We start from the raw sequence: 16208 nt of genomic DNA on the forward strand, positions 1-16208 counted from the left end.
TGGTTTTAGAAATATTGCTTGAGTTACTAGATATAATGCCGTGTACTATTATTAGATAACCCCTAGAACTTCTAAGCAGAAAAGTATTTATTTTACATTTAGCTTCTGTGGCAAAGTTCATGCAACAGTATGGGCAGATGACAGTGCAAGATGACTATCCTACTGTCAAATGAACCATTTTGAAAAAAGGACGGGGGTGCTGGGAATCACTTCTGGCTTTAGCTATACAGTCAAGAGCTATATAGATAGGTATGTGCAGGTAGTTTTTGTCATGCAGTCGGTAAATTAGGACACGGCTGTACGTATGTTTCAGAAGTTACTTTAATACATGCTACTACTACTATTTAGCATTTCTAAAGCGCTACAAGGCGTACGCAGCGCTGCACAAACATAGAAGAAAGACAGTCCCTGCTCAAAGAGCTTACAATCTAATAGACAAAAAATAAATAAAGTAATCAAATCAATTAATGTGAACGGGAAGGAAGAGAGGAGGGTAGGTGGAGGCGAGTGGTTACAAGTGGTTACGAGTCAAAAGCAATGTTAAAGAGGTGGGCTTTCAGTCTAGATTTAAAGGTGGCCAAGGATGGGGCAAGACGTAGGGGCTCAGGAAGTTTATTCCAGGCGTAGGGTGCAGCGAGACAGAAGGCGCGAAGTCTGGAGTTGGCAGTAGTGGAGAAGGGAACAGATAAGAAGGATTTATCCATGGAGCGGGGGGTTTGGGAAGGACGAGTGTGGAGAGATACTGGGGAGCAGCAGAGTGAGTACATTTATAGGTTAGTAGTACATTTATAGGCTACTATCTTGAATGTATATCAAACATCACATATTAGCTAGACAGTAAGTTGGTTTTTTTTTGTCACTTTTCATGGCATTTTATCATCTTTCTGTCTTACTATTTTATGATTGCAGATGAAGTTGGAGCCCTGGTTTTTGATATTGGTTCATACACTGTGCGAGCAGGCTATGCTGGGGAGGACTGTCCTAAGGTACATGGAAAGGGGTAAAGTGATATGTTAGGCATGAAAATGTTTCTTATGCGGTTGGATATTGATAAGTTTTAGATTCAGAAAATGTATTTCAATATGAAGATGATCAAAAAGTCACATTTTCATTTAGATTGTTTTTATTTAATTACAGGTTGATTTCCCTACTGCCATTGGTGTAGTGTTGGAACGAGAAGATGGGAGCACACCAATGGAAATAGATGGAGACAAAGGCAAACAAGGTGGTCCCAGTTACTACATAGACACAAACACGCTGCGGGTTCCAAGGGAGAACATGGAGGCGATTTCACCACTGAAGAATGGCATGAGTATGCTCTGTTACTTTTTCTCTTTAGTGACTCAAGCCAAGGGTTTCTGGTGTCGCCCAAGCTTGCCAAGCATGGTTGGTATGGCCTTCCACAGTAGTGTCAGCTGTCTCGCTATTGCCCCAGCCCCCCATCTTCTGTTTTCCCCAGGATTGAATACATTGTCTCCATGGCTTACCTAATTTCACTTGGGTTTGTCCTTTCAAAAGACTTGAACCAGAATGTCTCATGCCCCAACCCACAGTACTTTGGATCTTGATGCGGGCAGTATAACTGAAACAAGGCCTGTGTCAAGACCTTGGAGTGGAAATGTGCTCTTCTTTGTATGTTATGTGAGCTGTTTAAAGGACTTTTTATTTATTTATTTATTCATTTAAACAATATTTACAAGAAACATCTTGCTTAGGAAAGTGTCATATAACTAGGAACTGTTATAAAAGGAAAATACTCTCAAAAACAAGCATATAAATCTATACACTTTCAAATTTATAAGACACTCAAGTCCATAGTGGGAGATCCAAGATTACAGGTAATCTAAGGGGAGAAATAATATAGGAAAAAAGTTGCTGGGTAAATCCTTCTCTGCTAAGAAATTATACATTATTCTTTAAAGCTTCTCCATTTTAACTGAGGCTACTAATGCTGACAGATGTTCAGGTTCGGTAAATACATATTTCTTCCCCCCCCAGCCTTACTATGCACTTGCAGGGGTACCTTAAAAAAAAGACACCCCCCCAAGTGCAGAATTTCTGGCTTAAGGAGTAAGAATTGTTTCCTCCGTCGACGTGTCTCCTTGGAGACATCAGGAAATAACAATATTTTGAGACCCAAAAAAGGGTTCTCTTTATTACGGAAAAAAAGGCGGAAGATCCAATTCTTATCAGGTAGTAGGGCGACAGTCGCTACCAAAGTAGCGGCTGTGACCAATTCAGAGTCAGAAGTCTCAAGCAAAAGAGAAACGTCAATAGGTTTTTCAGTCTCTTGATTCAAGTTCCTTTCTGGGACATAATAAACTTGGGAAAAGGGTGGAAAGTCATTTTCCTGAACATTCAAATTTTCACGAAAATAACGTTTCAACATATCAAGAGGAAAAACATTTGGAATCCTAGGAAAGTTAACGAATCTCAGGTTATGATTTTTAGTATAATTGTCAAAAGCCTCTGTTTTGCGCCTGAGATTAGTTACATCTTTTACCATCAAAGTTTGTAACGTTTCCATCTTCATAACCCTTTGGTCAATTTTTTCCATTTTTTCATTTAAAACTTTAAACTGTTTAAAGGACTTTTTTGAAGACCTTTTTGGCCGCGAGCTACTCTTTTGGCCATCTCCTCTGTTTGTCTCTGTGCTTTGGGGTGTGAAGACTGTTTCCTCTTTTTCTTCTTCTCTAAGTTCTGGGGCATCCAATTTTAATTTTCTTTATAGTGTGATTGTTAAGAACCAGGCTTTAAGTCAGCAGGCCAGTCGGTCATTGGCAGTGTACAGTATAAAACTAAAAAGCTATGGATTTTAATTATGGCCACAATTTTGTTAAGAGAGTGTAGATGTCATGGATTCTGTGATAAATTGGAATTTTTGGAAGAACCAAACCATAAAATGAAAATTGTGAAAAATATGTGCATCACTTGCGCGTGATAATTTCATGTTGACTGACAAATCATTCGGAGCACAAAAATGCCATGGTACTTTGTAGTGTAATGGTGAATATTTACAACTAGTCAAAGAATTTCTAAAACCGTGGTGAATTGATGTTCTCTACAATTTGTAATATTCCTGTTCATGACAGTGTAAAGGATTCTGACAAACATTTAGGGGTCCTTTTACTAAGGTGCACTAATGGATTTAGTGCACACTAATGATTAGCATGCGCTAAATAAGACACCCATTATATTTGTATGGGCATCTTATCATTTAGCACACCTTGGTAAAAGGAGCCTTTAGAAAGGCAAGTGGTAGGGTGAGAAAGTGACAGTGTAGTTAACCTGCAAGTGAGCTGTTTACCTCTAGGACATAATAAATGCATTTTGTCAGATGTCTGCTGACTTACAAAGGCTTGCTGCACCCACTGTGTCTCCTGGACTGTCCCACTGTGAGAGGCTATTTGAAAAGTTCCCTTAAAAAAAGAAATACATTTGAGTCAGACTCTGCTCAGAATATCTTTGAAAAAATATGTAAGTAATCTGACTTGCTAAATTAATGTTTAGGATTAAGTTTCTTCGCAGACAAAAGCACAACAGTGAAGATCATTAATTGCTGAATATCATACTGAGGTCCTATGGAGGGGCATAATTGAACGAAAACGTCTATCTCCATGGGCGTTTATCTCCAAGAACGGGTCCGTGAAGGGGCGGACCGAACCGTATTTTCGCAAAAAATAGACGTCTATGTTTTATTCGACAATTTGTGAGCTGGGCGTTTTTGTTTTTCAGCGATAATGGAAAATGAAGGCGCCCAGCTCAAAAACGAATAAATCCAAGGCATTTGTTCATGGGAGGGGCCAGGATTCGTAGTGCACTGTCCCCCCTCACATGCCAGGACATCAACCGGGCACCCTAGGGGGCACTTTTACAAAAACAAAAAAAAAAGGTAAAAGAGCTCCCAGGTGCATAGCACCCTTCCCTTGTGTGTTGAGCCCCCCAAATCCCCCTCAAAACCCACTGCCCACAAGTCTACACCATTACTGTAGCCCTAAGGGGTGAAGGGGGGCACCTACTACTACTACTTAACGGTTTGGGGGGTTGGACGACTAATAAGCATTAAGCAGCACAATTGTAACAGGTAGGGGAGGGATGGGCCTGGGTTCACCTGCCTGAAGTCCACTGCACCCCCTAATAACTGCTCCAGTGACCTGCATACTGCTGCCAGGGAGGTGGGTATGACATTTGAGGGTGAAAATAAACAGTTGTGAAACGGCATATTTTGTGGTGGGAGGGGGTTTGTGACCACTGGGGGAGTCAGGGGAGGTCATCCCCGATTCCCTCCAGTGGTTATCTGGTCATTTAGGGCACTTTTTGGGGCCTTATTCGTGGAAAAACAGGGTCCAGGAAAAGTGCCCTAAATTCTCGCTAAAAACGCATATTTTTTTTCCATTATCGGCGAAAGGCGCCCATCTCTGATTGGCCGATAACCACGCCCCAGTCCCGCCTTCACCACGCCTCCGACACGCCCCCGTCAACTTTGTACGCTTCCGCGATGGAGTGCAGTTGAAAACGTCCACGTTCGGCTTTTGATTATACCGCGTTATTCGTTTTTGGGAGATAAACGCCTATCTCCCGATTTAGGTCGCAATATAGGCGTTTTTGTCTTTCGATTATAAGCTGGATAGTCATTTAACCCCCCCCCCCCCCCCCCAAAAAAAAAAAAAAAACCCAAAACATTAAACCACGAGGGAAGATGTTGTTTGGAACTGATGTGTTTGTGTATGTTGGAGACTAAACTTTAAGTCATTCAAAGTGTGAGCAAAGCAGTGGTGGAAACGGTAAACAAAATGAGTTCCTTTGACAAATACCCACTTTTGTTGCTGACAAACAGCACATTCATGAACCAAACATGGGAAAAAAGTCAAAGTACTTATCTAAATGCAGTTCACGTGACGTGAACTGCACATTCTTAACCTAGTGGATGATACTTGGATGAAGACATTTGGAAAGATCAATGACTTGTCATTGGTATGAAACGCATGTTCACTGCCACCCCACCCACAAAGCACAGCTTTATCAATCATTGCAGGGGGAAGAGAAGTGCCCTTTCAAACCAGTTACTGTCCCCATTTTCATACAAATCACCTGCAGGATTTTGTGGATGTTTTTTGACGATATGAGTCAAGCTGCAATTCACATGCTGATGATGTAACTGTACGTAGATTACTGGTTCTTAGCTGTTGCCAAACCACTCTACCTCAAATCTATAAATACTCTTGAGTCTGCGCCCATGTTTGAAGACAATGCCTTGGGAAAAAAAAGCCCTTTTCTGGTTGCAGTACTGCGGTTAATGAAATCAAATGCCTTGATTATAGTGAAATTTTTCATGTAACCTGAAAAAATTGTTCTGAGTTTGGCCTTAACAGTTCTGAAATGCATATTTGTGCAACATTTGTAGAATGGATGCATGTGATTTTTACTTTGCTCACACAGTTTGCATCTCAGCTATTCATGATGGTTCATATCAGTGTGATGCCCGCACAGGTTCCTATGCAGCACAAGTAGGTCAGGACAGCAATACCCCTCTTTTACCTAGAAGGAGCTTTCAAAAGTTTTAAACAATAATATTTGAGGAGTGAATTTAAAAATGGAATGACAGTGGGGATACTAATATATATATTTAAATCTGAACTATGTAGTATGCTTTGCTAGTAGTATTGTATTAAAATGGTTGGCACTGTAAGTTGTATACTGACACTGTGCAAATGTTTACAGTTGAAGACTGGGACAGCTTCCAAGCAATTTTGGATCATACCTATAAAATGCACGTCAAATCAGAAGCAAGCTTACATCCAGTCCTAATGTCCGAAGCACCAGTAAGTAGACGTTTTGTGGCTATAAACATGGTTGATAATACTGAATTGTGGTTTAGGGTTTTCCACACTGAATATCATGCCATGCCCTTAGTGGAGTGGCAAACACTACAGTGAGCCAAAGAATTTTCATCTACCTATTGTTTTTCATGAGTGGTGGGTTAGTGTTCAGTAGAACTTGTAATGTTACCAGCGATGACAGGAAACCTTAATGAGAGAATTTGTCTATACTGCACCTCCTACGTATGCAGCTGTATCTCGTGCATATGCATTATGGATATAATAATAATTTTAATACCTGTACAGTGGTGATAACATCCCTTTCTCAAAGAGCTTATAAAAATCTAAGGGCCCTGTTTGCTAAGCCGCATTTTTTGTGCGTGCTAATTGTAGACACGCGCTAGAAACACTAACACGTCTTAGTAAACAGATCCCTGAGGGTAGCTGAGGCAGATCACAAGGGTCAGTGACAGAAACAGGATTCAAACCCTGGCTTCTTTTGTTCTCAAACCATTGCTGTAAGCCAGTGCATCCCAAACTTTTATTTATTTATTGCATTTGTATCCCACATTTTCCCACCATATGGCAGGTTCAATGTGGCTTACATATTGCTAAAAAGGTGGTTACAAAATTTAGATTTGTAGAAGTCTAGTACATAATACAGAAGTACAATAAATGCTTAGGTTGATATATTAGCGTATTGTGAGAGAGGTTAATATTATTGTTTTCAATTGCTGAACTTTTCGTGATGTATGGGTGGTGTGGGATTAGGCAGATCCAGGGGGGGGAAAGACTTCTTGAAAAGATGTGTGTTCAGTTTTTTTCTGAATTTAATCCAATATGACCCCATTTTAACACTTAAAATTCACAAGATTCTAGATGATAATAGCAAATCTGTGCTCCTCTTCCCTCCTCCCCCCCCCCCCAACTTATCTGAGGCATGATGGTAGCAGTCAGCACAGGCTGTGTGCCTGAGCATGTGCTCAGATCCTATTGCTGTGGATGGGGTAGGGCGTCTAGGCCTGACTGTGTCCTCACAGACTCTAGGGCTCTAGATGGGCTTCCCATCTAACAAGAAGGTCACACAGGAGGAGAGAGCAGACATGCGAGTGTTCCCTGATTCGCAGGCCCTGTTCTGACTGCCAAAGGAGAAATATCAAGAATTAATAAACGGAGGTCTAGAGGGAGGGGATCTGCCCTCTATCTGTACCCCTTTTATTGACGATGAGACTCATTTGGGGTCCTGGCCCCCATTTATTGATGATGTGACCCATTTGGGGTACAGAACCACTGTTCCAACCACTGGATCACACTTATCTGACTGGCTGTGGGGATCCTGGGACAGGTTTGGGAAGCCGTAGCAAACGTTGCTTAGGAAAGATATTGAAATGGCCTTTTTTTCTACTACTCACATAAATTAGTGCACTGCAATTACTGAAATATAAGTTTCATTTTCTCAGTTCTTTCTTGCAAAGAGCTAATGTAAGTCCTAATGAAACACATTTCCAAGTTCCTTTAGCAAATGGCTTGAATTGCTCTGGAATCTTTACAGCTGAAGTAGATAGGCTTGTGGTTTCCCATCCATCTGCAGGCTGTTGCTAATTACTATTTATCATCTTTACTTTTTTTCCTCCAGTGGAATATTAGAGGGAAGAGAGAGAAGTTGACAGAGCTAATGTTTGAGCATTACAATATTCCAGCTTTCTTCCTTTGTAAAACTGCAGTTCTGACAGCGTATCCTTGAGGTTCCTCAAACATTGCTGTGTTTTAAAATGCCTGATACTGGAACTGTATACCGTTCTGTATGGACTGACACGGGGAATTGTACTGCATGGCCTATTACTGCTGTTCCAGTTTTCTTTCCTACCCGCCTGCTTAAGCCCAGAAGTTTTCTGAACGTTCATGACTGCGAGCAGGCTGTAGCTTTTTTTGCTGCTGCTGCTTCTTATATGTTTCTGGCACTGCTTCAGTTGGTCTTTAGGTTCGTGGAGGAAGAGGTCACATCTCTCTGGATCTCTGTTGCCTGATTCTGAGGATTTATTTGCCCTTTCTGATGGGAGCCAACAGTACAATAATTATGAGAATACAAAAAAATGACAAATGTTGCCTGTTAAAATTAGTAATTACTGTAATCCTGTTTGCATATGAAAAGTAAATGCGACACTTTGGACTTTACTTCATGAATTGTAGAAAATGTTCCTTAGTAGACTGAGTGCTCTTCCAGGAGAAGTATAGTGTGTCCATAAATGCCTCTTATAAAGACTGTCTAATGTAAAAGTACATGCCATGACATGATGGGGTGTACATTGTTGGGCAGGTACTGGGGCAGAGGTGGAAATCAGAAGCATGTGTGTAGATTGTAAATATGCTAATCTAAGAGCATACTTAAAACTTAGAAATGCTGACATTTTCACCTGCTAGTATTTTATAAATTTGAATAGGTGCTTAAGTAGATACCTGCTTACATACCAGGTGTCTTGCTATAAAATGATTACCTTACATATCGGATTTGTATTCCTCAAAAGCCTCCATGCTGATCACAATAATGACAACTGGACCAATTCATCCGGGAATTACAAAATTCAGCATCACATCTCAGATTGTAAATCAACCCACATATTTCCTAAACAAAAATGTTTTAAAATTGTTTATGAAATATTAAATAATCTGTTGAAGAATGAACTGAGACAGGAAGAAAGTTCCAAACCGAAGCTGCCTGATAGGGCAAGTTGTGGATAAAATATGAGAGATTTCTCCTCTCTCTGGATAACACTATTAGCTTTACAGAGAGATCTAAAGGTTAAGCCTATTAATGGGTCCTCTCTTTCTCTCTCTGCATGTATATGAACCTATGAAAAACTGTTTGTTAGGTGAGGCTGTGGTTTTGTTTGTTGGTGTGAGTGAATTCCCAGCCAATGTAGAATAAAGTTCATTCTGTTTTAAGCTGTCTTGTCCTTAACAGACTGAGCTAGTTTTGCCAACGGTCGATCCACAGGCCTGGTTTTGGATAGTGGATCTACGCATACAACTGCCATTCCAGTACATGATGGCTATGTACTTCAGCAAAGTAAGGATTTTTAGCATTTATGGTACAATTGTTCCTTTATCTTCTCACAACAGTATTGTTTAATGACATTGAAAAAGATATATTTCATTTAGCGGCCCTTTTACTAAACCGCGTAGGCGCCTATGCATGGCCAACGCATGCCAAATCGGAGTTACCGCCTGGTTACCGCGTGGCCCTTGCGGTAATTTCAATTTTGGTGCACATCCGCAAAATATTTTTTTATTTTCTGACCATTACCTCATGAGACCTTACCGCTAGGTCAATGGCTTGCAGTAAGGTATCAGACCCAAAATGGACGCTTGGCAATTTTCATTTTGCCTCATGTCCATTTTTGGCAAAAATTTAAAAAAGGCATATTTTACAGGTGCGCCAAAAAATGATTCTGCGCGTGCCCAAAACATGCATCTACACTACCGCAGACCATTTTTCAGCACACCTTAGTAAAAGGACCCCTTAGGTAGCTCCATAAAGTAGAAACAAATGATTAAAAATATATATTGTTTTCTAAAGTGAAAAGCGGTCGACAGTATAAATGTAGTATTTCTGGTCCTTTAGAGAAAAGTACATATTCAGATTCCCAAGGAAATGAACAGGGCTAGTAATGAATTAACTGCCTACACTTTTTCTTTGAGACAATGGTGCTGATTTTCAAAGCGCTTAGACTTAGAGTTCTATAGTAACCTATGTTCCTTTGTAAGTCTGTGTGCTTTGAAAATGAGCCTCTTTGGGTCATATTTTTACTCTGAAGTCCCTGTTTTTTGTCATACGATTATGTGCTTAGGAGCTGATTTACTAAAATTAGCACACTTTTTGTTTACCACTGATATATAGGTTCCATCACTATAAAAGAAATGTAAGCCAACTCGCTTTCCCACCCACCTGACTTTAAAAAAAACCAAAAACGATTTTTGTTAACTCTCCTTGGGGCTAGCCTAGTGGCTCAGTGGAAGAACTGCATACTGCCATGCAGAGCACACGGGTCCGATTCCTGGGTCAGGTGTTCTGCTCCCCGGGCTATCTGGAGAGTCCCAGTTACTGTGCAGTGGTGACATCTAGTGGTCAGACTTTATGCTCATGATTGCAGGGTTCGATTAAAAGCCCTGGTGCTTTCCCCCTCGTTCATTTGCTGTGCGATGACTAGACTGCATGAGCTTAGAGAGGATATAAAATGAGGAAATATCCTTGGGAAGTCATGGATGAAGGCTTATGGTGTTAGACACCATCCCTGTTTCCAATTATGGAAGCCTTGTGGAAGAAGAGAAAAAGCCCTCCTATATCCAGTTTTGTCTTCACCCTCCAAAAGTTCCCATGCTGACCTTCCAGGAGGAGACAGCCATGTATCCTTTTGGCATATTGAGCTTGGAACAGTAAGTAGCTGATATTGGGCTACAGCTTGTGGATTGGGAGGGGGGGATCAGGAGGTAGGAAGGTCATTTTTTTTTAATTGAATCAAAAAAGGAACTCATGGGCAGTGGGTTCCTTTTTGGTGAGTGGGTATATAGGAGGCTAAGCATATGGTCTTGAGTAATACACAGCTGCTTTACTGGCAGTTCTTAATAGAAACTAGCTTTAATGAACTGAAAGAACCCATTAAACTTGGTCTTCTGCTTTAGCAGTTGTTGTGCATAGAGCACTAATAACTGGCTGGGTAACAGTGATCTTTAGAAGGAGTAGTGGTCTAATGGTTAGTGCAGTGGGCCGAGATCCTGGGGAGCTGGGTTCAATTCTCACTGCAGCTCCTTGTGACCCTTCTACCACTTAACCCTTCGTTGCCCCAGGTACAAAAATTTAGATTGTGAGCGCACTAGGGACAGAGAAAGTACCTGCATAGAATTTGTACAACACTGCATACATCTTAGTAGCGCTATAGAAATGATTAGTAATAGTAGTGGGTAGATGGTCTTTGCAGACGTTGTGTGCTGAAGGCATCTGATTCTCTTCTTATTTGTTGGCAGGTATTGTGAAATCACCACTTGCTGGAGACTTCATTACTATGCAGTGCAGGGAGCTGTTTCAGGAAATGAATGTTGAATTAGTGCCTCCCTACATGATTGCTTCAAAGGTGGGACAGTGATCTTTAGGGGGAAGGGTAAGCAAGGTGGTGTGGTGTTAATGGTTAGGGCATGGAGATTTCCTGCTAACTCACATGTTGAAGTGATAATTCTCTGTTGTCTGTAGCAAGGTTCCTTTTTTTTTTTTCTTTCCACATGAAATTGATTTTTTTGTTCTCTATGTGAAGTGGCATACATACTGGAGACATAGTCAAACCAGCAGGAGCATATATATTCTGTAGTCAACAAGTCCAAAGGCTTAATAACTCTAGAAACATGGACTAGTTTTCTGTCCTAGCTTTTCATAATAAACTCGGTATCATACCACTCTGATATATTTTGCCTCTGAAACCCAATGGTTGGTTTGACTTAGGCAATATCTAACACCTGTTGAAATTGCAAAGTTTTTCCACCTTGAGTGATTGATTACAGATAAATGAATAGTTTAAAATCTCACAAACCAGGTTGCTCCTGGAAACTTTGCCTTTGGCAAAAGTTCTACTTTTGGGGTGGGGGGGGGGAAGTAGCTAACAAAAGCGACAGTTTAGGTTATAACTTAAATCCAGAAGCCATATAATAGGGGTATTAGTTGCTAGGTATCCACAGACCTTGCTTCCTACATGTTCTTTGAAGTTCTTCGTATTTCACTTCCCCACTAAAATGCTTGGACACCTTCTAAGGAGGAATTCCCTAGTATCATACCTCCTCTTCATCTCCGTTTCTATCTAGTGTTAACAAGGATACACTGGCTTAAAAAAAAAAAAAAAGAAGCATTATAACAGCTATAGAAATCATGAACTCCCAAACTGCTCCCCCTTTTGTCTGCAGAGCTTTTAAACAAATCCTAGTTCTCTTTTCAAATAAAACTTGCCACGATTATATTCTAAGAGGAAAAATGTTGGAATCTCTTTGGGAAGAGGATCGTGAAGATGGGCTGCTCGGGGTAACTACCGGTATTTCTTGTGAATTGCATGTATGTGCCCTACAAAAAAACCCCAAAACAAATAATCCTACTCATTTTCTGGCATTTGTACTAAAGCCTGATAGTAATAGTAGAAAATTAAGATCATCTACTCTAGGTGCAAGTATTTGAAGCTATTCCCCTTTTCAACTAGTGTTAATCAGTGGCATCCTAAACCTACAAATTGATATGCACATAATCAGCTTGCATGTATTAAGTTCTTATGGAGCTTATTTTCACAAGAGAAAAACGTTAGTGTCCTAAAGCACCATTTGGACGTTTTTCTTCTAAAAAATGTCAAAATTGGTATTTTCAAAACCTATTTTGCAGGCGTTTATCTGTGCAATTCTTTGCAGTGTGTCCCAATCGCAAGGGGGTGTGTGTCGGGGGCGTTTCAAAGGCAGGGTTAGGGCGTGCCTGACACTCGGATGTTTTACAGCCATAATGGAACAAAACAGGACTAAAACTAAGACGTCTAGACCTGTTTTCAGAATGAATAAGGCACAAAAGGTGCCCTAAATGACTAGATGATGACCACTGGAGGGAATCAATGGTAACCCCCCAATACCCCCCCCCCCAGTGGTCACTGACCACTCCCCCTCAAAAAAAAGTGAATAAAAATGTGACTTACCAGCCTCTATGACAGCCTCAGATGTTAAAGACAGGTCTATTAGAGCAGCATGCAGGTCCCTGGAGTAGTGTAGTGTGGTCAGTGCTGTACACAGTGGGGGACCCAGGTCCCTGTCTCCCTCTACCTGTCACACTTGTGGTGGAAACTGTGACCCCTCCCAAACTCGCTTAAACCCTACTGTACCCACATATAGGTGTCCCCTTCATCCATAAGGGCTATTGTAGTGGTGTACAGGTGAGATGTGTAACTGGATCATTTTTATGAAGTGCCCTCTAGGGTGCCCCATTGCTCTGGGATATCTGGGGGACCAGTCTACTAAAAATGCTGGCTTGTCCTACATCCCAGTGGCATGAATCTCTACGTTTTGCACTTATTCTTTTTTTTTTTTTTTTTTTTTCGAAAAAGGACCAAAAAACAAAACTTTGTTCAAAACAGTATTAAAAAAAAAAAAAAAAAAAAAAGATATTTTTCTTTTTCGAAAATGACCTTCTTATTCGGATTTTGGCTGTTTTGTGCAAAACTTCAAAAATTGGACTTACACGTCATATCGAAAATGCCTCTCAACGTGTGTTTAAAATTATTAAATTGAATGTGTACAATAAATTGAGAAAATGCCTGAATGTTATAAAAAAAACACATTTTTTCTCTGTGCACATCCTTAATTAGGATAAGGGATGGGATTTGATATACTCCCTTTCTGTGATTAACAATCAAAGCAGTTTATATATTATATATGCAGGTTACTTATTTTGTACCTGGGGCACTGGCGGGTTAAGTGACTTGCCCAGAGTCACAAGGAGCTGCAGTGGGAATCGAACCCGGTTCTCATTCCGCTGCACTAACCACTAGGCTACTCCTCTACTTCAATTGTTATGCACCTTCTCCTTGGAGTTGATCAAGCACACAAATTGTTAATTAAACTTTCAGCACAAGTGCTGGCTGTATATATGTGTGTGTGTGTTATTGGGTTTCTGTTTTTAAATGATGTGCTGTAATTGCAGAATATGGGCAATCTGTATGGATGGAATATACAAAGATATAAACTTTTTTTGGCCTGTCAGTTGCTGCCACTCACTAAAAACTGCCCTTACTTTGGCTATGGAAATGAATTTTTATTCACATCTACCTGTGAGGTCCCACCCCCCCTTTTTTTTAAACCCTCTCCCTGTCTAGCCTAGTTGTTGCAGCCACAGTCCTGTATCTGAGCCTGAGGGACACAGATCTTGGCTTCCTTTGGTGTCTATCACTGGTGTGCTTTTAGCCAACCAGTAGGTGTCACTGTTATTAGGATTTTTATTTATTTATTAGGATTTATTTACTACCGTTTTGAACAAATTCACACAAGGCAGTGTACAGTAAGAATAACTCAAACATGAGTAATATACAATTACAGCAGTAAAAATATTCAAATAATACAAAGTATGGCATAGTATACTACTTACAATGTCAACACAATACGTAATAGAAAATTTTTGTTTAATGGTTTGAAGTGCCTTGATGGCTCTCCCCCCTCGCCCCCCTATCTGACTATCACCAGCCCAGCATCCCTAGAAAAGCTTTTGAGCTTGGCTGGAGAAGAGAGTTGAACCTGGATTACTTTCATAATTCATAGTATGACCATGGCACCATCAGGTGGGGCCCATTCTGAATGTTACATTGCATTTTACTTAGGAAGCAGTTCGTGAAGGGGTTCCAGCCAATTGGAAAAGAAAAGAAAAACTGCCTCAGGTCACAAGATCTTGGCACAATTATATGTGCAATGTGAGTATCCATGTATCTGGAAAGTTAAGATTCTGCTGACATACTGGCTAGGCTTATAAGTGTATTGAATCTTTAACCAAATGATTTCCTGTTGCCTTGTTTCCACAGTGTGTAATTCAGGATTTCCAAGCTTCAGTTCTTCAAGTGTCAGATTCAACCTACGATGAACAGTACGTACAGCTTAACATTATAGCTCTGTTATTTTCTTTAGTAAGTTAGATGCCTAGGCCTTATTTAGTAAAGCTGCGTTGAACTTTTCAAAATACAATAGAATGTTGTTGTTGTTGGGTTTTTTTTTTTGACTGGTTCTCTGTCATCTTAGAAGTGACGTTATCTAAGTTAAATTACAGGTTATTACACACAGAATTACCAAGAACATTATCATTTATAAAACTGATTAAGGGATATGCTTGCCCATTTATTTTTGATGGATGGGGTATGTACTGCCAGGCAGCACCCTTTCTGGAAATATTTTTATATTGGGCCTGTAGTACAGAATATTAGTGGCTGGTAAATGCTCTTCCCAGAGGAGATGATTTTATTATTATTCTACGTGAATCCGGTTGGAGCTGTGGGGCTAGTCTGACAGCATCAGGGACAATTGTAACTATGAAGCAGAGATGCCTTCATAAAATAATTTATTAAGAAGAGAAAATTGTAGTTGATTTATGGCATTTGATAAATACTGCCATTCTAGGTAGCAATCACATCAAAGTAGTTTACACAAATGTTATGTTCAGTACTTATATCTTGCCATATTTTATTTATTGAAATTATTAACCTCCTTTATGAACCAGGAGGTGTATCCCCTGATCATGCAGGTTCAAGGCAGGTGACAGAGAAACAGCTAAATACAGCATCAAAACCAAAAACATAAGCATGCAATATTACAAAAGAAATAGGATTTGTGAAAGAAATAAAATTTCAGCAGCTTTCGAAAATTTAATATAACTAGAACACAGCTGAATAAAGACAGAGAGTTCCATACTTTCAGTGAAAGATAACTAAACGATTTATCATGAACAAATGTAACTTTTGCACCTTTCATGGAAGGAAATGTGAGAAGAAGAAGAAGATTGGCATTTTGTCAGCTTATTAGCATTACCCAGCAAATTAATCGATGTTAAAAAGTTAGACGTCGGCGCTTAAACATAATTCGAACTTCAACAGGTAACCAGTGAAGCCCTATCAACAATGGAGAAACATGAACATACTTCTTACATATCAATGTGGAAGCAGTATTTTGAATTAACTGTGCTGTAGACATTAGTTTTGTTGAAATTCCCAGATAAAGAGTTACAATAATCTAATTGAGATAAAATTAACTGAACAAGTATTCTAAAGTGATCTTGAAGAAAGAGAAATAATTCAGCTATACCTATAAACATTACACATCCTTAACAGTGCACAATGTTGAACATATCCAGAAAATTTGTAGTCATTATATAGTAGACTTTCCAAACGTAATAATAAATAATGTTTGCCTGGATTAAATAATGTTTGCCTGGATTGCTTCAGCCCCATTATGGTCTTGCGAATTCTAGTCTGAAAAAGTAAGTTTTAAATACTTTTTTTTTTTGAAAATGTTCCAACTGTATTTCTATCCAGACATCATGTGGAAGGGAATTCCATAATGTAGGCACCAGGAAGAAAAAAGCTGCTGCTTTTGTAGAATTCAGTCTAGCATGGGATGTAGGGAGAATTGTCACGTATGAACTTTAATGCAATACCACTCTGTAGTTCTCATTCCGATAATGGCGATCGCCACTACGGCATAATGTAAGCCACATTGAGCCTGCAAATAGGTGGGAAAATGTGGGATACAAATGCAACAAATAAATAATTGATTACATGCTTGTGATCGTAGTGTCCTACTAGGGCAATATGGAGTTAATAACCTAGATGATGAGGCAGACCT

The 16208-nt window shown here is 39.9% G+C and overlaps 1 protein-coding gene across 1 annotated transcript in view; it reads left to right on the forward strand.

The window, feature by feature from the left end:
• Positions 1-16208, forward strand: part of ACTL6A (actin like 6A) — a 29736-nt gene that overhangs the window by 5881 nt on the left and 7647 nt on the right. Inside the window, exons 2-9 of the mRNA XM_030216969.1 lie at positions 910-986; positions 1138-1312; positions 5722-5822; positions 7456-7553; positions 8792-8886; positions 10842-10948; positions 14201-14290; positions 14399-14460. Coding sequence (XP_030072829.1) covers positions 910-986; positions 1138-1312; positions 5722-5822; positions 7456-7553; positions 8792-8886; positions 10842-10948; positions 14201-14290; positions 14399-14460 — 805 coding nt within the window. The remainder of the gene's footprint in view (positions 1-909; positions 987-1137; positions 1313-5721; positions 5823-7455; positions 7554-8791; positions 8887-10841; positions 10949-14200; positions 14291-14398; positions 14461-16208) is intronic.

This window comes from Microcaecilia unicolor, chromosome 10 (assembly GCF_901765095.1).
Source record: "Microcaecilia unicolor chromosome 10, aMicUni1.1, whole genome shotgun sequence".
Lineage (NCBI taxonomy): Eukaryota > Metazoa > Chordata > Amphibia > Gymnophiona > Siphonopidae > Microcaecilia > Microcaecilia unicolor.